General features: G+C 43.0%; 1 protein-coding gene across 3 annotated transcripts in view; it reads left to right on the forward strand.

The window, feature by feature from the left end:
* The window catches only part of DOCK5 (dedicator of cytokinesis 5), a 134,214-nt gene that overhangs the window by 40,402 nt on the left and 72,255 nt on the right, over positions 1-21,557 (forward strand). For all 3 annotated transcript variants that reach the window (XR_012666138.1, XR_012666137.1, XM_048829101.2), the window contains exons 4-12: positions 2,241-2,296; positions 2,965-3,061; positions 12,402-12,550; positions 15,132-15,267; positions 15,917-16,074; positions 16,677-16,758; positions 18,404-18,533; positions 19,670-19,742; positions 21,176-21,318. Coding sequence is in view for 1 of the 3 variants with exons in the window: in XM_048829101.2 (XP_048685058.1) it covers positions 2,241-2,296; positions 2,965-3,061; positions 12,402-12,550; positions 15,132-15,267; positions 15,917-16,074; positions 16,677-16,758; positions 18,404-18,533; positions 19,670-19,742; positions 21,176-21,318 (1,024 nt within the window). In the remaining 2 variants the exon portion in view is untranslated. The remainder of the gene's footprint in view (positions 1-2,240; positions 2,297-2,964; positions 3,062-12,401; positions 12,551-15,131; positions 15,268-15,916; positions 16,075-16,676; positions 16,759-18,403; positions 18,534-19,669; positions 19,743-21,175; positions 21,319-21,557) is intronic.

Here is a 21,557-nt window from a genome sequence, read left to right on the forward strand (position 1 = left end):
GAAATTCCTTCTGGACCCCACATCTGGTGATCAGTTAGACTGAGTATGGGAGCAAAAGGCAGGCAGCTAAGTATCGCAGAGAGAAAAAGCTCGGTGCCACCTCAGAGCTCTGGCCCAGTTGCATTATGATGAAATTAGCAGTATTGCCAGCATCAAGCATACAAAAAACATGGGATCGGCTTAAAAATCGTGAATTAAAAAAAAAAAAAGGTTTGGTTCTTTTTCTTTGTCTTCTGGTTTGTGAGTCTTTAGAGTGCACTTGCTTCACATTTTCACGCTTTTCTTCACAACCTCAAGGCCTAGAAACTTTTTTTTTTAAACGAAAGTTAGGATTCTCATGCAGTCTTTCCCTGCAGCTGGGGCTGTAAGGAAATCATCAAATGTCCTGAGACTCATGATAAAAACCCAGGGCTCTGCATGGAGTTAACTTTCTCTCACTGAAACATCCGCGTGTAAGAAAAGGCGTGTGTAATTGACTCTTACAGTTGGCTTTATTGTCTTTAAATGGGCTTTGTTAGCAAACTCCCACCAGGTCAACAGTTTTATATGTTGATTCTGGAACCAGATGACACATTAGGGTGGCGTTTAGCTGGACTCTCATTTCCTTGGTGTTGAATTAGGGCTCGTCGACGCTGGCAACATTAAAGCGCTGCCTTACCAGCACTTTAACGTGGCTTGCTGGGAGAGAGTGCTCTAAAAAAAAATCACCTCCACGAGGGGCATAGCTATCAGCCCTGGTTGACTGTCTACACGGGCGCTTTACAGTGCTGAACCTTGCAGCACTTGGGGGGGGAAATGGGGTGTTTTTATCACACCCTGAGCGAGAAAGCTGCAGCGCTGTAAAGTGCCAGTGTAGACAAGCCCTTAATCACACAGTGAAACATCGCTGGAATGAAGATTCATTTATTACGGTTTTTAGTGGAATTTAGTGGAGCCTCTGGCTGCGGAATCCTGTTCTTTTCCAAATGATCCTCTTCTGATTTCTTTTGGCTTGTGACAACAGTGGTAACTTTAGCCGCTGTTTATAATTGCCTCCAGATCTACCCAACTACTGTAACCCATGCTATCTAGATCAAAGCTAACGCAGATATGCCTACTCAGGCTACAATCACGCATTTGCTTGTAGTTTAGACGTACGCAATTGAGCTTAGCATACAATTAGTATCTCATAAATGGGAAATGCCTTTCAGTCATTGTTTAGCTCTATAAGGTCTATATTTTCTTTGTTTAGGGCCTGTGAAGGCAGGGTTAGAGCACAGAAAAGGAAGGCAGGATTCCTAGGTTCTGTTCACTGCATGACCATGAGCAGCCCACCTAGGCAGAGTTTTTAAAAGTGTCTCCTAATTTTGGGAGCTTCTGCTTTCGGGTGCCCAGTTTGAGACTTCCGAGGGGCTTTTCCACAGAAGTACTGAGCACCCTCAGATCTCCTGGAAGTTAGCAGGAGCTGGTGGGCTTTTGAGTTTGGGCAGCTGAAAACTGAGGGTCGTAAAAATTAGTGGATACTCTTGAACTTTTTGGCCTTAGCCTCTTGGTGTATCAGTTTTTCCAATCTGTAAGATGAGGATAATTCCTACCTGGCCAGAGTGTCCTGAGGCTTAATTAATGCTTGTAAAGCGCTTTGAGATCCTTGAATGAAAGGTGCTATAGAAGTGCAAAGTGTATATTATTATTAATTTGTTTTACTACACCAGGGAAAACTCTCCATTATTATTATTCTATATATAAAACAGTCACTGGAGCTGATTCTAAGGGGTTCTTCTATTTCTTCCTTCTATATCTAGCACCAAAGAGGATTTACCTTGAGGGGCACCAGATTGAGAATCGGGAATTCTGTTGCAGCCTCTGCCACTGAGTTGCTATATGACCTTAAGCGAGTGACTTAACCCCTCCCTCCCTCCACTTTATCCATCTTTGTAAAGCCGTTTGAAAGCAACAGATCAAACTGTCTAAAAGTACACAGTACTGTATTATTATTATTATTATTTATTATTATTGCCAGTTTGCTTTTCCTGGGGTTTATTAAATTGCTATTAGAGTTGACATAATACCAACATAAAAGAAGACACACCGATCTCCGCATATATTGTACTAGAATTGTTTTTTTATTTATTGAATTTTGGAAAAGTTTATTTGACTTGTGCCTGGAGCTCAGCTGATCACATTCTTCTGTTTTTTCCCCTCCTTGTTGCTGAATGATGTATCGCATATTACAACATGATTTCCCTTTCTCTCTCTTTTAGGGCATCTTCCCCAAAACTTACATTCATTTAAAAGAAGCAACTGTGGAAGACCGAGGGTAGGTTGGAGATAATCTTGAGATGTCCTGTGGTTGGCAGAAGTGATTGGATGCCGTTTGATAAAAGAGCTTACGTAATGGAGGTGCAGCTTGTCATACGGGCAGTCTGTGTTTTTGCATAGCAAGTGCTGTGAACCTCATGTAGACTCTAGGATCAGAATAATTTCTGTTTTTGCCAAAATGTTGTACATCAAAAATTGGACACATGGACAGAGGCAAAATATCCCACTTGCAAAGATAAGCGTGAAATCTGCTAGACATGTATATGGCAAAGCAGGTCACTCAACTTACATTTGGTTCTTCTGGGGACTCTTGTATTCATGGCTCACGTGCACACACACACACACACATGACTCGCAGCCAAGTGGCCATCAGAAGAGTGTGAATTCTTTCCTGTCCTGGAAAACCTCTTAGAAAATCATTCCCAGTCTAATTCTTACACTGGATTCTCTGATCAGTATGAATGGGGGCAACCAGCAGCCGCAGCGATAGGAAGTGACTTGAGAAGGCATTTTTTAATCCATATAGTCCAAGTTATCACTGCAAGCAGTGATCCCTCCAACCGGGAAACTGTGACTAGAGCAGACATGTCCGTTCAGCGTTACATTTCTGAATCTGCCACCTTTTAATTTCATTACATGCCCCCTTGTGTTTTTTCCTCTCTCTAGACAACATGAAACAGTGATTCCAAGTGAACTGCCCCTTGTTCAAGAACTCACTTCCACGCTGAGGGAGTGGGCAGTTATCTGGCACAAGCTGTATGTGGTGAGTATTTGCTTTCTTCCTTTGTTGGTGTTTGCTCCAGTGAGAGGGGAGAAAAGGGCAGGATCTCTACTCCATCCAGGACAGAGTGTTTAAACAGAAGTACACAGAAGATTTTGAAAGGACCTCGCATATCCCCGTCTTGTGCCCGTGCATCCAGCAGCTGATGTTCATTTTGAGCACATATGCTTTTTACGAACAGGGCCCCAGAGCTCAGTTCTGCCTGTAGGGTGGTTTGCTCTGGGAATCAGCCCCATGTTATTCTAACATGTATTTTCCACTGACTGGTAGATCTTCCCATCTGACGTTTGCTAGTGTGATTTCCAGAGCTGCAAACAGTGATGTGATTAGAAGCAAAATGGTAAAAGTGCTAAACCAGACGCAGGGGGCTGTGATTCAGGATTTCTGCGCTCTGTTGTCCTCCTAACTCATTGTGTGATCTTGAATGAGTCACTGATGCAGCAAAGCACGTCAGCATGTGCACAAGCCCCATTGACTTCAGTTAATGAGTGAGTTAAGCACCTGTCGAATCATGGCTGATAATTTCCCTATGCTTCCATTGCTCAATCGATAAAATGAGCATAGTATTGAACGAACTCAGGTATATTGAGACTTAGTATTTGCAAAGCATTTGGAACTTGTACATTGCCTTATACCTAAAAATCTCTCAGGATCATTGTTATAATAAGGAGCTGAAGGAGGAGTAGTGACTTATTGCTGTTTAAAAGGTGACTGAGCAAAGTTAGATCTTGTAGGACTAAGGTTCTATTTACTCTACAAAGCGGTATTGCTCTTGAATAATTGAATTAGAAGACATGACCCGCACCATGGTCGGAGTTGACCAGGACAAGCCATAATCAACGTCTTGTCAGCTGGTTGGGACTGCTTGTGTGAGTCCCTCTTCACCAACGTGAATAAGGGTTCCTGGAGTGCCTATGATGTCTGTCGGATTTAGTGACAAAGGACAGGCCGAGGAGTCAAGACTTGAAGCCTAGTACTGACTCTGCCACTGGCTTCCTATGCATGTTTTGGAAAATTGCTTAATCTTGCTTGGCTCCAGAGATGGAGATAATATTTCTTAGCGACCTTTGCAGAATGCTTTGAGATCTCTGAAAATCCGGTGAAGTGTACGTGCATGAGGATAGGTGCTGGTGCTTGGGGTGCTGCAGCACCCCCTGGCTTGAAGTGGTTTCCATCATATGCAGGGTTTAGAGTTTGGTTCACTGGCTCTCAGCACCCCCACTATACAAATTGTTCCCTTGTGCATGAGAGGAGTGTGTATGTGTGTGTGTGTGTGTATATATATATATATATATATATATATTTATATAAAGGCACAGAGTATATATACCTATAAAATATAAATACTTTTGGTGTTGCCTTTTCCAGAACAGGCACAATCTCTGATCTTATTTTTCTCTCCCTGGGGAAATATGCCATCAAGATTGTTGGTGAAATTAGACTTGGAAACTTCCAGGTGCAGTGGAAGGAAGAGCCATCTCATTAATAGTTTTCTATTTCTCAGACAGCTATTTACTTTCCCTAGCCCCCTTGATCTTTCTGTCTTCTGTATCCTGAAGGCAAGATAATAAAATATTTTCACTGAGTCTCAATCTAGTGCTTACTGTGCTCTGCAAACAATCTGAAGCCATTCAAGAAAGGGAATTTTCTCACTGTTGGGAAAAGAAACTGGAAGCATTGTGCCACGGCAATACTAAGATTGCTGCTTGGTCCTCCATGCACACCTTACAAGGTGCAAATATGGATCTCAACGTGAGGCAGGTGTAAGCTGCTAAAGAGTCCTGAACAGTCTTTTTGCAAGAGAAATAACTTCTAAAATTCTCCCACAGCATGGTTTCTGGAATGCCGCATGCCTCGGATTGCATGGGACCTTCCTGCATTCTCAGTTCAAATTGCCCCTCTTCCATGTATGCCATTTATTCCTTATTTTGATGGTCAGATTAAATAACCAGAGTTCCACGAGATTTGTTGAAGTCTAAGCACCATTGACTGGCACTTGATCTGAGCCACAATACGTTGCCCTAAGCCCGGACAGGACTGGCAGAGTGCACAGACCGTTCTGCAAAAAGATCCCAACTCCAGACTGTCTCCTTCCTCTTACTGTGGAGAAAATGAGGGAGCGGGAAAAGTCAGCCAAAGACAGAGCTCCCAAGCAATCCAGGGCGACAGCGACAGTGTTACAGTGGCTAAGACAAGAGGCTGGGGTCCAAAGACCTGCACTTCCTTCCTGGATCCACTGCTGACTCATTATGTGGATCACTTCCCCTCTTCCTGCCTCAGTTTCCGCACCGAAGAAATGGGATGATGATGCTTGCCCCTCCTCCTTAAAGCACTTGGAGATCTCCAGATGAAAAATGTTCTATAAAGGCTACGTGTTAAGTATTTTTATAGATCCATTGGGTGCCGCATAATGACATCTCTAATTTTCACCATAGATAAATCCGGTTTGTCTTATAGTAGCACTTAGCAGTTCCAGCTGAGATTGGGGCCCCTTTGAGTTATGAGCTGTACCCATAAAGAGTAAGAGGGAGCTCCTGCCCTAAAGAGCTTACAATCGGCCCAGACAAGTCAGACCAAGGGTGGGAGGGGAGCCAGAGGTCCCACAGTGGGGAGGTGACTTATCCAAGGTCATGCAGTAAATCGGTCATTGGCAGAACTGGGATTGGATTCTTTGTCTCCCAAGTCTCTGTCCAGTGCCCTAGCCTTTTCACAAAGCTGCCTCTGAAAAGTTTGTAAACCTAGGCTGTTTGTGAAGTTGGTCGTTTTGCTGAGTTAGGCTGAAATGCTGACGCGAAGAAAAACAATTCAGAGTTCAGAATGAATTACCCTTTCTTCCAAAGTGGAGTCTTAAGGCAGATTATAAATTCTGGAGCTTAATTTTTCTTCAGGCAATGGTTACTTCAGGCTGCACAGTATGTGCTCTGAGACTGTAATTAAGATGAGAGAATAGTTTTAAATTAGCTCCAAACATTTTTCTTAGCCAGAGTCAGTTGGTCCTACTGAAAAATTTCGCCCAGCCATAAGTGCATTTTGTTTGTGGTCCACAGAACCATAAGCATTTTTTCCACCCTCTTAGTTTCCTGAGCGGCGAGATGTGATGCAATTGCTGTGTAAAGCAAGCATTTTGTTCCTGGCTTGTTCCCTTAAAACCTTTCAAGTTCTAGCCTCAGAATCTGTTTTTCTTAAGAGCAGAAATACTTCCTCTTTTATGTGACTTTACTCTGTCAGCGTTGTCCTTAAAATAGACTGGGAAAACATCGTGGATTGTAATGGATGCAAATTTATTCCCCCCCATGCCCCTCACGGTATAAAGAAACTCGAAGGGAGGAAGGAGGAAGATGGGGAGAGAAGGGAAATGGAGAAGAAAGAGGGTTTTTTTTCTCTTTGGCAGCATTTCATTTCACTGCTGTAATTTCTGTAAATTACAGCAAGAATTGCACCATAATCTTTACTGCAGAGCATCTGCTGGGCCCGAAAATGAATCCAGCCTCTGCGTGGCGCATGGGAATCTAGCAAGCATCAGTTGTCAGTGTTGCAAATCTAGTTTCTTTTAGGGGTGTGGAACAGAGTAACAGGGTGAGTCAAACATTGGGCAACGTTTAGCACAGCAAAGCTCTGCACGGTCATTTCGTTGTAGATCCCTGCCTCAGTCAAGGGCACGGTTTGTAAATGGCAAGTGTAATTCTGGGGCACGTACAGAACTAATAAATCTCCTGAAAAGTACAGAGCATCCTCACCTTCACTGGTAACTGAATTCAGTGGTAAGGGCAGGTCTACACTACAGCGGGGATCGACACTCTGAGATCGCTCCACCGGCGGTCGATTTAGTGGGCCTAGTAAAGACCCGCCAAATCGACTGCAGATTGCTCTCCAGTCAACCCTTGTACTCTATCCCCACGGTAACTCGACCTAAGGTACGTCGACTCCAGCTACGTTAGTCACGTAGCTGGAGTTGCGTAGCGTAGGTCGACTTAACGCGTTAGTGTAGACATAGCCTGAGGGTGCACAGAACAGGGCAGATGATCTAGGCCTCTCTTGGAGCTAGCGGGGAATTTTTTTTTTTTCTGTGCAGAAATATTTTGACCAAAAAATGGGTTTCATAGAAAATATTTTTAAAAAAACATTTTGGGTAAAAACAAAGTTGTTTTCAGTTTCTGGTTGTCAGAAATCATCCGATTTTTTGCAGATAGGGAGTTGTTTTTTCTGTGAAAACCTGAAATATTGTCAAAACCAGACATTTCCAATGGACGTTTTTTCAACAACAACAAAAAACCCTTTTCCCTGTGGAAAAAGAAGTGTAACAGAAAATGTTTGACCGGCACTAGCCCAGCTCGTAAGTAAAACAGAGGACCACAATCATTCCAGAAGCTGTGGAAAGGGGAGACATGAAGAGAATTCAAGCTCTGGTTTAAAAATAGTTTGTACAGGTAGTCTTCGACTTTACGATGTTCGAGTTACAACGAACGGCACTTACAACGTTTATAAATTGTTGTCATGTTTCGACTTTACAACGCTGAATCCCACATTGTTCCTATAGGAAATTCGAGTTACGACGTTTTCGACGTAAGACGCGATTTTCAGGAACCAATTGTGTCGTAAGTCCGAGGACCGCCTGTATTGCATTTAGCGTGGTTAAGCCCCTGCATCCCAAGCTTTTAGCATTCTTTGACCCTTAGTAGGTTTACATACATTGTATTGCTTCCTGTTTTCCACCATTGAAATCAAAACTTTTGCCATTGACTTAAATGGGAGCAAGATCAGCTTCTTCTTCTTCCTTTTGTGCGAGGCATACGTTTCCATTGCTTCTAGGTGGGTTAGGTTTTTTTAAACTGTTGCCTTTGTACATTATCTATTTCATGCCAACAGTCCACAGAGCGTCTCATCAATCACGTCAACTGGGCTAAGATCAGTGCAAGATCTTGCTTTACTTCAACCTGTTTACTCAAAGTACATCCAAGTATTGATATATTGGAGCACATATCAATATGGAAATGGCCCTTTTTGGCACTGGAGTGCGCATAGACATACTCTCTGCATGTGCATTGGCAAATGGCACTCAGGATTTTATCGAGAAGTAGTGTTTTTATGTGTACCTCTTGAGTTCATCCAGATTAGCTTCCGGAGGGTCTTCCACGTAGAGAAATCCTATATTATCCACTCTGTTTTTGATATTTGTTGATAACACACATTGGAAAAATGCAAGGTAAATATAGCTGTCCAGATAAGGAACTGAAAAGGGTTCCATTTTTGGGTCTGATAGAGACTTCCTGTGAGACCTTGGGCAAATTGCTTAATCTCTCCTTGCCGCAGGCCCCAGTCTGTGTAATGGTATTCATAATGCTTCCTGACGTCATGGGGGTTTTGTGAACCCCTCCCCTTCACCGCCAGTAGCCCTGAACTGGAGCATGTGCAGGTTTCTCTGAGGAGATGATTTATGTGCAGTGTGGTCAGTGCTAGGAGCTGTGAGAGTCTGACGCTTGGTCGACAGAGTCGTCAGAGATGTTTGTGAGACTCTGATCAGCTCCATAGTAAATCCTGTAAAGAAATAAAATGCAACATCCTTTATTCACCTGTGGTCTCCGATCACCACCAACAAGCTTTGTTTTGTAGTTGGGGTTTAATATTTGTGTGTAACAATGCTGCTGACTGTAGTAATACAGAAAACAGTTTTAGATAAAGCAAATACGGTAATTTATATCCTTCCTCTTCTTTCAGAGAGGGACAGAGTAGAGAAATTTTTTTTTTTAAAGGGGGGTGGCTGTTCCTGCTGTGTCGGGACAGTTGTGCACAGCTAAGTACTAATGGTATTCATTACAAGAACGTGTGTGTCTGTCTTTGAAACTGGCAGGTTTCAGAGCAGCAGCCGTGTTAGTCTGTATTCGCAAAAAGAACAGGAGGACTTGTGGCACCTTAGAGACGAACCGATTTATTTGAGCATAAGCTGTAGCTCACGAAAGCTTATGCTCAAATAAATCGGTTAGTCTCTAAGGTGTCACAAGTCCTCCTGTTCTTTTTGTCTTTGAAACTGTTTTCATTTGGAGCTTTTTGCCCATAGTAAGGCCTGTTTTCAGACACTGATACCTAAATAGGATGCCCTCGTTATACATTCAGAATCAGGTTGGCAATCAGGGATATAGCTGCCCATTTTATGTCCCTGGTTGGTGATAGGGACACAATTTTAAACTGTCCATATTTAGAGATTGGTCCCACAGTACATTTCGGTAGAGGTGGACTTAAGCCACATGTTTTGGATCTAGTTAGCAAAGACACCAAAGTTTGTAGTGTTTGGATCTGGAGTATTGGTTTAGCTCTTTATAAAAGTTAGGGCCATATGCAAAATTCCAGCCCAGGTCTAAATTTCAAACAACCTGAATTTCAGAAGTGTCGGGATCTAGGGCTTTGATTGTCAATTAATGAGTGGTTTGAGCTTGGCGGTGGCTCAGCAAAGAGGCATCAGACGAGAACTCTGTGCATGTTTTTGTGCGTATCCTGGGGGAGTCATAGACTGTGTTAGACTTGGGAGCAGTCCGTCTAGAGTGATTTAAAGAATATAAAGTTGAAAATTATTCTCCAAAATCACATGGTGCAGTTGCTTCCCCTATCATGGGGGAGTTAACGTTTATATGAATTCATTGTGCAGGAGGTTAGAAATGACTGTCTGCCACCATAATGCGGGTTATCCAGAGCTCTGCAGTCTTGCTTCATGTGGCTATGCATGGAATAATTAAAAGTGCTAAGGAACGTTGTAACATAATTGAAACCAAAGAGTGTGTATTTAGAAAGTACTTGCTCATTTGATGGGTTGTAGGTCTTGTTTAGAGTTTATTAAACTCTGGCAACAGGTATTTTCAAGAAATCATTTGCGATTGAAGAAATCTAACAATGCAGACTTGGTGTAAGCAGTCTTTAGAGTAGCTGCTGTTGACATCTGCTTTGAATTTGGCCTGCTACCTTCATGTTCAGTATTTAATATTAACCATTAAAGTTTGCGCTCCCGTACCCTTTTGTATGATACCAATCTTAAATCTAATGAGTACAGAGAACCTGGGAGCAGGTGCCTTTTCCAAGCTGCTCTAAAACAAAGTCCACACACTCCTTTCCAGGGGTTCATTAACAATAGCATAACAAAGTTCATCTCAAGCTTTTTCCCAGGCATGGCTGCACCTGGAGTTCCTCCCTCTGGACTGCTCAGCTCGCACTCTAGATCCCCTCTTTCTAGAGAGCCACTCCTCCCTCTCATATATCCATGTGTGTAATGAACCACCTGATTCACTGAACCAGAAGAACCCACTTAACTGTTTCTCAGCAGGATCAGTCCCTGATAATAGGGTGGTGTGTAGCAGACTAACACTGTGATCCTGGTAAAGAGACATTTTTGATTTTGTCTTGATAAGTTAGATCTAGTGTCTATAATTTCTGATATGCTGCCTCAGACAGCAGGCTGTGCCTGATGCTTAGTGTAAGTCAGGAACTTGCCATAATGCATCTGGCTGATTGTGTAATATTGGGGATGGGAGGGAGAATTCCTTCCTGAGCCCTGTGAGCGAACAGTTTGAGAAGCGTGAGACTTAATTAGTCATCCTACTCTGCACTGCTACAAATGTTGTAACTAGTCACAAAATTCTTCACCCCTTTTAAGTACATCTATACCTGTGGCTTTGGCACCCTTGTAAGAGCAACGTGCCTTGTATATTATGAGGCACAAGTGCCTGCCCAATTTAATCGGGTGGAACCAAGCAAGGGGCATGCGAAAGATTTTCATTAATTAATTTGGGTGGGGGAGAGCATCACAGAGTGATTTTTTTAAACAACAGGCTGAGTCAGTATTTTAGAATTTTACATGCTGTTGTGTATGAAAAATTAGAATGTATCTACTGCAGGAAACTGGAGAGAACAAATCGCCGCTTTTGGGAAGCTCGTGGGGAAAATGTGTATAGGTGGTAAGGTCTTTTTACTCTGTGTTTTGGAGAGTGCCTCGCATGATGTTTGTCCTGGTCCATGACTGGGACTCCTAGCTGCTCCCACAATACAAATAATAGAAAATAACCAAGTTTATTAATATTTATTTGCACTGTGGGGGCACTGGAGGAATAGATGAAGTCAAAACCCCCCTGCGCTAGGCACTGTACAGACATACAGTAAATGACAATTGGCGTCCCAAAGTGCTTGCAGCCGTGGCCCCGATCTTCAGATAGACTGCTGCACCCACACAGTGATACTTTCACTTCGGCAAGTCTCTCCAAGGGGCCCAAAGTCTGTCTGTGGGCTACCAAATCTAAGTCTCCGAATGCAACGCCATGAGTGCCGTGCTAACACAATGTCCCAGAATTTTTTTTTTTTTTTTTTGGGTGGGGAGGTTGTCGTTGCGTTTTGGATGGATTTTGAGAGTTGGCGTGGAGTGGGGTTGTGGACAGGACCAAAAGGGTAGACCACCCTGGAAATGAAGCGCAGGGACTCAATTCAGTTAGTGTTCTGCCTTTAAAATGTAGTCGCTGATGCTGTGTAAACAGAGACGGAGGCTGGAGTTCTAATTAGTCACATAGTGTTTCACTCAGGCAATGGGGTAAAAGGAACCTTTTTGTTTAAAATACCAACGAGGTGGAAGAGTTGTTGAGGCTGGTGCAAGGAGGTAGTAAGGAAGACTTAATATGATGAAATTTACAACAAGACACATTCAGCCTAAATGTTATAATAGATGTTGTAATAGAATAATTCCAAACAGCACCAGAGCTGAGATTTTAGTAACATGTAGAGGCCCTGAACCAGGTCCAGTATGCTGAGTGCTGTACAAACACATAATGAGAAACAGTCCCCATCGCAAAGAGCTTGTCGTCTAAATAGACCAGACAGACAGAGTGGCAATGGAAAGAGATCGGGAAGTGGCTTACCCAGAGTCACACAGCAGGTCAGCAGCAAAGATAGATCCCAGGTCTTGTGAATCCTCATCCAGTGCTTTGTTCGCTAGACCATACTGCCAGTCTAATCTAATCAAATTCTGTCCGTTCGGTCTTTAAAAAGCACCCATCACATAACAATTTGGGGGCTGGAATGCATTTCCTAAGGAAGTGGTGGAAGCCTCGTTGCTTGTAGCATTTAAATGTAGACAGGAGAAAAAAAACCTGGCGAGTAGAAGATGTAAGAAACAATCATGCAGTGACACTGGGGGGTATAAGAAGTATCCTACCAGGTGTTTTCTGTGGTTACAGGTGGTTTCTGTGGATTTGATGATGGTTTCTATTGAATCACCTTTTGGAAGACTTTTTGAGCTTGTGGTTTTCAGCACACAACCAGCCTGAAATTGTGATCCCTTTTCCCCCTTTAGGACAACAGGATGACACAATTTCGGCATTTACAGCAAATGACCTATTGCCTGATAGAATGGAGATCGCAGATACTCTCTGGGACCCTTCCCAAAGATGAGTTGGCAGAACTCAAGAAGAAGGTCACTGCGAAAATTGACTACGGCAACAGGTAAACCCCACTCAGCGTTCCACGTAGAGCCAAGCTCCCAGCCGATGGTCTGAGACTAGGATTCCTGGGCTTGAGTAATCCGTATTAACCTGGTAGTAACAGCAGCTATCAATGGAGGCAGCATATCTAAAAATAAAGGCATGGTTTCTTACCTGAGATGATAATTGCATTGCAAAGACTTACTGGCACTTCATCAGCTCCTCGGAGTTTCAGTCCAAGCATTAAAAGAAAATCCTCTTATCTGCTGAACTTAGCAGATAGCTCACAGATTTTGCACCCAACCCAGCAACTTTTATTTGTACAAGTTATTCTGTTAACCTCACTATTAATGACTCGTGTAAGTAAAGGCCAAAGGATTGGGCCCTTCACTGGTTCTGTTACTTCAGTGCTGCCTGTATTTGGTTAGGAGAAGAGACAGTGGATAGGATCCTGGGAATTGGGAAGCCTGCATTCTATTCCTGGCTCTGCCACTGACCTCTTGTGTGTGACTTCGGAAAGTTTTGTTTCCCCTTTTATTTGTCATGTCTATTGAGCTTGCAAGCTTTTCCGGGAAAGGGCTGTCTCTTACTTTGTGTGTGTACAATGCCTAGCACAAAAAGATTGTGATCTTGGTTAGGGTCTGAAGGTACTACCATACCACAAACAATAACAATAAAATGGAGTATGGATCCTCTGTTTTGGGGTTAGTGAAGCCAAACCCTAACTGATGAGGGTTTGCAAATTCAGACTCAAACTCCTCTGCCCAGGTCCTCACTCAGATCTCGGGTGATTTACCGTCTGTAGGAGACAGAGGCCCAAAATGAAACCCAGAGTCAGAAGAGCCCCACACAGTGGGCGAGTGCAGATCTGAATCAAAATGCCCCTAATCTCTGAGCTGAGCTTTGCAGGTCAGACCCACCTCTAGGGTCTTCTGATGTTGATATTGTCACCCCCCCGTCCCTATCTGCCTCACTATACTTAATTAACTGTGCTGCAGCCCCAGAAGGGTACGATTGACAGGTAATTGGAGATTAAGGGCCTGCTTCTGTCACCTTGCGTCTTGCGTAGTCAGTTACACTGGTGCCAAATGGGCGTAGAATACGACCAGATTAGAAGGGCAGTGTTTTACATTCACTTTGTGCTGGTGCGAATGACAGCCCAAGGCGGCCCAGAATCAGGCTTTAAATGATTTCTCCCTGGAAAGGGGACAATGGGGGTTTTCACGCCCATTCGAAATGTGACTAAGCTAGCGGGAGTGGATGCAACAGCTTGGAGTTCATATGCCGGTGCTTGGCAAGCAACCTCACCTGTCTAAATTCTGCCAAGAAGCTGGCATCTCCCATGAAGTGTGGTTTGTGCCAGGCTGCCCGGGGTCAGGATTGAGATGCAAAGCAGGAACTACACTGCTTTATCAGCACGTTAAGTGCCACGGCTCTGTAGACCGCCCAAGCAGCATTTCATGGGTTTGTACAGACCAGAGATTGTCTCCGTGGCTCATTAATCTATTTGAAGGCAGAGTTGAAAAATTAACCATTTAACCTTCTTGCAGAAAGCTAGTAGATTTAGCACATGCACAGATATATCTCTTAAAAATACATGTAAATTCCCATTGAAGGGGTCTCATCTTAGCTAAACTAATTCATTAACTCTGCTCCTTTACTAGATATTTTCTTTACTGACCTTTTTTTTAAGGTGGGGATGAAGGACGGTATTTCTGGGCCTGGTCAAGTCTGAAGTTTGATATCTGTAGTTGGCACAATTTTCTGAGTCTCTGGGGGGCCCTGTCTGGACTAGAGGTTCTGGTCTGGTTGATCTCTCTAGCATGACTGTAACACATGTGCAAACCCTCAATCAACTGTAGCTCATGCTGTGAAAGCCAGGGGAGCCCCCCTCCCCCAAGGCTTCCACACAACCAAGGCTCTATCATGTCAGTTCATTCCTGTTTCCACCAACATGGACGGGGTTGCAGTTCATGAGAGAGGGATGTGGGAGATCTAAGCACTTCCTCTGCTGACTTCCTCCTCTGACTGCCTCCGCAGATACAGAGAGAGAATATTTGAAAATGAGTTTGCATGGTAGTTCCATACTTGTGTACTGTACCTCTGATCACTGGTTTTGAGACCACTGGGAGAACTGAGGGCTAGTTTCCTAGTCCATGTTCTGTCCTGGAGCAATCCCCCAGGATTCAAAGGAGAGCAAAGATGTATTCAAGCCACTGTTCCCTCTCCCCTGTCTTGAGCTGACCCCAAAAGAGCTCTCGTCCAGCTGAGGATCTTATCTCGAGGCTGGAGTCTTATGAAGGGCCCGTGTCTTCACTGACCTTCAGTGGTAGCATGACAAAATATTGTGATGTTATAGAGCTGCGATAGTTATAGAAGCAGGTTGCTGTAGTGACACTTGTCTGTTCATCTTCTCAGCTGTCACAGAGATGGACACTCCATTGGTTCTTTAAACAAATCCCTCCAGATTTTTTTTAAAAAGTTGCATGAACATTTTCTGTTCCATTTCCATGCCAACATTAAAAAGACTCTTGAAATCGCATTTGCTTCCAACTTATTGGCAATTATTCTCCCTTTCCACCTGTAACACGGATGCTACCCAGGATTTTAGGGCTGGATCTAGTGGTGCGAGATGACAATGGAAACATCCTGGACCCGGATGAAACCAGCACGATCACTCTCTTTAAGTCCCATGAGATGGCATCCAAAAGGATCGATGAAAGGATCCAAGAGGAGAAGGTATGTCCCTGCTTGTTTGTGGCCTTACCCCCATGGAGTCACCTGTGCTCTCTGCCTTTGTGTATGTCAGCTGAATTTTTGGTTAAGGGATGTTATGCTGTCGTAGTGGTGTTCTATCTGGCATCAAAGCTAGACTGAATTCCACTGTGTTTCCATTAAAAACAAAGGGGGAAATCCATTTTAGCAATCCATTTAATGGGGACTGGGCATCCGGAGCTCGTTGGAAGCTTTGAAATTCTCAGATAAACGCAGCTTGCTCCTAGCTTGTCCTAGCCAAAGTGCCTTAGTCACTTCAGAAAGTGAGACTTAGGCTCTTAAGTCACTTGAGCACTTTTGGATATTTAATTTAACCATAAGCATTCTTCTTTTTCCTCCTCTAGTTAAAGACATACAAGGTGTGATTTATTTGTTGTTCTTGTAAACGTATATGCATGTTACATGTATACGAGCCACTCTGGGACACAGACGCTTCTGTGATGCAACGTGGGTTGCTCCATCAGTCCTCCTGTCCCACTGAATGAATCGACCATCAGTCCTGTCTGGAAATTAGTTGAATCCTTAAGGAGACCCAGCACTAAGCTTTATCCTACCTGAAGCCTCTATCCTTTCTAAGGAGACACCTTCTTGTTCATTTTATCTTTCTCTGCAGTCTCTGCAACAGAATGTAGACCTCCGAGGGCAGCCAGTATTCAACTCAACACACACCTATGGCCTGTATGTGAACTTCAAGAACTTTGTCTGCAACATTGGAGAAGATGCAGAGTTGCTCATGAGCCTCTATGATCCCGACCAGTCGAAACTGATCAGGTAGGTTGCTGCTGAATGGGAAAGTTCCCTGTTGTTCTGTGGTGATTGTGGTGCCCCATCCGATGGCGCTGCAAAGAGGGCCATAAGGGAGGAGTTTGGTTAGGGTTGTTTTCTTCTTTAGTCTTTTGTTCTTTCTTTTGGTTACTCCATCAACAGTGATTTGGGTAGGAATTATTTTACCTCAAATGAGACCTAAAACCAAGATCCTGAGCCCATGTGATCCTTAAAAATCCCACGACACTTGTTAAAGGGGTAAGCATATTCACCCCAATACATTAGTCAAATTCCAATTTGTCCCTTTACATTCTACTTACCTTATATCCCCTTGCAGTGTTCCCTTTTCGACTGAATATGTTTTCTTCGCTGTCGGCCTTAAACAGTGTCTATAGGTTTGGTGTGTTCTGTTCAACAGCTGCCTCTCTCCACCCCAGAGGGGCTGCATTTCACCAATGGGTGAAGTGACTTCCGTGTATCATTTGTATATCACTTGGGGATTAAAGGTGTTGGTTAAAATGTTGTAAAGTGCCTAAGTGACTTAGATGTTTTTGAAAATTTTACCTAGTATACATGAATTGCAGAGGTTTATTTTATTTTATTTATAGTGAAAATTACCTGGTTCGTTGGGGCAGTAATGGGATGCCGAAGGAAATTGAGAAACTTAATAATCTCCAAGCGATCTTTACAGTAAGTCCTGTTGTGTTTGCAGCCTGGAAATTCTCCAATGCTTAGTCATCCACTGTAATATTTATTATTATTATTATTATTTGCTGCTTCTCTTGGAGAAGCCCCTAGAGTCCCCAATCAAAACCAGTGCTGTATAAATACCAAACCTATTATCCTCCCTTTCCCTTTTTTAATGAGTCTTGTATAAACACGACAATTCTCTTGTATTCTGTGGGAGGAAGCTTTTGTATCTGGCAAATGCGGATTTACTTTGGCAAGATGACCTGGGTCAACCAGTATGTTACCAACCAAACAGGAAAGTTATGTACAGTGTAAGTGCCACAACAAAGACATGCCCTTGCTTTATATTCCTCACCACCTCAACCTAGTTTGCCAGGATTTTCAAAGCGATTAGTAATGTTTAGGTGCCCAACTGAAACATCTTAATTAAAGGAGTCTGATTTTGAAAGAGTGCCGAATACAGTGTCCTTTGAAAATCAGGACCCTTTCAAAATGTCTTAAGTTGGGCATTGAAAATCATATGTCACTTAGACAGCTCTTTGCAGCTCATACAGACAAAGGCTTTTGTAATCCTTAGCAGAGTAGCGAAGTGACAAGCTTGATCAGCAAAGAAGTACAGAAGAGACCGCATCTGATATGTTGCACCTCATTTTAAAACACAACGGTTTTAGTGGCACTGGAGTTAATTTTTAAAATGAGAAGTTGCACCTTCCAAAAATGCATGAATACCAATTATGTTCATTGGACCTTTGCTCATGGAAATCATGTATGCATGCAAACAATTGAGCTGCATCCACAATTCTTTTGCCAGCAGAAAGTTTTCCATGCTTTTTGCTTGGATAATTAAGGTTGCACAGACAAGCTGGGGTGTCCGCATTTGAAAATATGCCCCATCATGATTTTTTAATATCTGTAAGGGTATATATTTTTTCCAAAGACTGCATTTTAAAGGTATTTTGGTGCCTGAAGATGCAGATAGGCACTTTCGGAAATCCTATTGAATGTCTAGCTGCATTTTTAGGCACCAAAATAGATTTAGAAATTGGGTCCTAGGTGCCTTGTTGTTTGTTTTCAATTGAATTCTCCTATTTAGGAGGAGTTGAGCTTGAGTGCATTGTTGGTTCTGTTCTTTGGCAGGGTTTCTGTGTCAATATTTTGCTCTTAGTTCTGAGTTTGTACAGGCATTAGTGAGCTAGCTAGCTGGATTGTACAAAATCACTTGTAACCAGCTGTTCATGAAAGAGTAACACTTCAGTGTAATCATATGTGGCATGTTCAGACTAGAAACAAGAGTGGCACAAGCTAACTGTCCTGTCATCCAGTAGATAATGCTTTAATAATAAAATTATTTACCATCGTTTCCAGAACTGGTGCTGGGAAGTCTTATTGAAGGACAGCGTGTTGTTAAGAAGTTGCTATGTGTTAAAATTTGTCAGGCACATGCCATATATTTGCCTTAGCAGCCCTTTTATAAGTGAGATTGTGCTTTCTTGTCAGAAATTTATCTCCTAGCTTAAATATGTTTGTCCTTGTCAGATGGCCGGGAAGTGATGAACATTGGCAAATGTCTTTTTGTTTTTTCTACGTTCACAAAGCAACTGGGTTTAATTTTCTCTATTTTAAATGGTCTCTGCTGTTTCTCCAGGACCTGAGCAGCTCTGACCTGATTAGGCCCAAAATCAGCTTGGTGTGTCAAATTGTGAGAGTGGGGCACATGGAGCTAAAAGATGGGAAGAAACACACTGGTGGGCTCCGGAGACCGTTTGGGGTGGCAGGTATGAGATGCCGAGCTGCAGAATGCATTAACTGAGAGAGACCATGGTCCAGTGGATCGGACACTGGCTTGGGAATCGGGAGATTTGGGGCTATGTCACTGAACTTGGGAAAGTCAATTAACTCTGCCTGTTTCCCCATTTGTAAAATGGGTAGAATAATACTGACCACTTGCTTTTGTAAAATCTTTTGAGATTTACAGAGGAAAAAGTTCTCTGTGATAGCTACATATTATTACTATTTGCTACTTATTATGCCCTCCATACTTAAACTTCTAGTCCCATGAAGCAGGGATGTCCCAATCAATTTTCAAATCCTTATCACGGTGTCATTTCGAGGCTTGGATTTTCAAAGGAGCCTTAATGAGCTAGGTGCCCAGTTCCCATTGAGTTAGGCACCTAATACCCTTGGCCTGCTTTGAAAATCTCAATCTGAAAACACCCAGGAAAAATTAAAATTAAACTTTGAAATTAACAGAATGTGAAATCTAAAGGTAAATTCTTTGTTTTGATCAAATCTTTGTAAATCCCATCTGTTCTTATAGGGAAGAATATTCATGTTTTTATGCTATAGGCTGGATCGATGAAAAAAACTGCATGTGGAATTTGCTTTACCTGCTACGAGGATGAGAACACTGAAGGCTGGAATTATGTCAATCAATCAGATTAACAATGCAAATAGGACAATTGACTGGCTGAAGAGAGAGTTGAGCAAACTATTATTCATCTTCTAGGAGGGGAATCAGTATTTTCTGCTTCCACTCGGTTTTTGGAAAGTAGATTGATTTCCTTGAAGGGATCAATAAACAATTTACAAAGCAAAATTCCACTTAGATCTTGTTTAGACTCAGCAAATTTTGTCAAAATTTTCCCATCATTGCAAATGATGATCCTGCTCCACCAGTCAGAACAACATTATGGAAAAACTAGTATGGATGGGTTGCTGCTTATGGTTCCAATGCTGTGTCAGCCAGACCTGCTTGGTGCTTAAAAAAACCAGTGGCCGTTTAGGTCTCCCAAATTTGTTACCACTAGTGTAGCTGAATCAGAATTAACATCTGTTGGGCAAGCCATTTTTTTTTTAAAAAGTCACTTAGTAAAGGTATAAAATGATTTTTGTTAAACTTGTCTCATTGCAGTAATGGACATTACTGATATCATACATGGGAAGGTGGATGATGAGGAAAAGCAACACTTTATTCCTTTTCAGCAGTAAGTATTGGACATCAGAGTGAGTCACGGAGCTGTATGAATCAGGACAGACAGTCTTTAGAGAATGACAATGTCTGTATGGGAGATTTGGGGTGTATCAGAAAGGCCTGTACAGACACACTGGTTAATTGTAGAGTCTGATCCTTTTGGAAGAAAAAAGTCTCCAGTCATGTAAAGCCCAAAGTTTGCAGCAAGGTGATTGACTCAAGCGTCATCAGTAAAAACCACCTCAGCTTGATTTATGCTCTGTGACAGGGAAAACACAGCCACTGGAAGGGAGATGGCTGACGGGGTGGTATCTTAGCACTAGATTTGAAGTAGACAGACTCCCTGGAATCAAACGTTCAAATCATAGAAGGATGAATTGAGGGCGGGTCTACACTACGGGCTTAAGTCAACCCATGTAGTTGGAGTTGACGTAGCTTAGGTTGACTTATTGCGGTTCTGTACCACACTGGGTTGATGGGAGAAACTCTCCTGTTGACTTAGCTTACGCTTCTCGTTCCGGTGGAGTACCGGAGTCAAGGGGAGAGTGATCTGCGGTTGATTTAGCGAGTTTTCACTAGACCTGCTAAATCGATCCCCAGTGGATCAATCACCCGCAGCGTTGATCCCAGGTGAGTGTAGACATACCCTCAGAGTCCAATGCACATTAGAGGGTGGGTTCCTATAGACAAGACCTCGAAAATGGAAGCATCATCTACTGTGTATGGGTATTGGGGGTGGGATTTTCAAAAGCAACTAAATGATAGGGAGTACAAATCCAACTGAATTTCCCTTGTCTTCACCACTGTGCATCATCTGTCTGAGGATGGAGTAGGAGGAATCGGATAAAGAGAATAGAAGTCAGGGGTGAAATGATTCCTGGCTGCATGGTTACAATTTCTGGTTTGGAGAGGAGATTCAAGCCCCAGACCTGTGCCTTTCTGCCTCTCTAGTTAGACTGGCTCTTTGATGGCGCTGTTAACTTGTTCAGCGTGTTACAGTATTGAAAATGAAGCTTGTTTGGGTAAGCTGAACTGTGTTATTACAATCCTAAATATAGCAGTTTGTTTGGTTCAGCCAGCATGTCATTACGAGGGACTCTCGGTGGAGAATTTTTTTATTCCTTTCATGGCCTGTTTATATGACTAGAAAAAGTGCCCCAAAGGGTGTTTTTCCTTTCCACAATAACGTGGATTTACAACTTTTTTTTGCCTGTCTTTGCTGCAGGGACATTGTAATTAGAGATTAGCTCATGATGCAGAGTCTGAATCCAAATCTAGGCTCTTCCAAAGTTTGGGGGTTCATATTTGGATGGAGTGGGAGGGAGGGCTTGCTTTGGCTTGTTAAAGACAATAGGGGCCAAATCCAAAGGTCAGAAATATTTGGATCCAGGACTTGCTTGGCCTTCAGTCTGCCTGCACCCCATCTTCTGTTGTTCCGCTTATCAGAATCGCCATGGAAACCTACATTAGGCAGCGACAGCTAATCATGTCTCCTCTAATGACTTCCCATGTGATCGGTGAGAATGAGCCTCTCACTTCGGTCTTCAACAAAGTCATCGCTGCAAAGGAAGTGAATCATAAAGGGCAAGGTAGGCACATTTGGACAAGGAGCCAGCTTCACAACCTGGGGCACGGGAAAGGCTCCCTCTCTTACAAAGGAATTGAATTATTTGCGAAGGTTCAGAAATCAAGGCCACTAGAGTCTGTTGCTTCCACTGGGCCAGACTGTGAAATGATGCTATCTCATCACCAAAGCTAAAAGCATGAGCTGCGAAAGCTCCCTAGCTGGGCTATAACAGACTCATATCCTCTGTGGATTGGGCAAGGA

This window comes from Caretta caretta, chromosome 26 (genome assembly GCF_965140235.1).
Source record: "Caretta caretta isolate rCarCar2 chromosome 26, rCarCar1.hap1, whole genome shotgun sequence".
NCBI classification, from domain to species: domain Eukaryota; kingdom Metazoa; phylum Chordata; order Testudines; family Cheloniidae; genus Caretta; species Caretta caretta.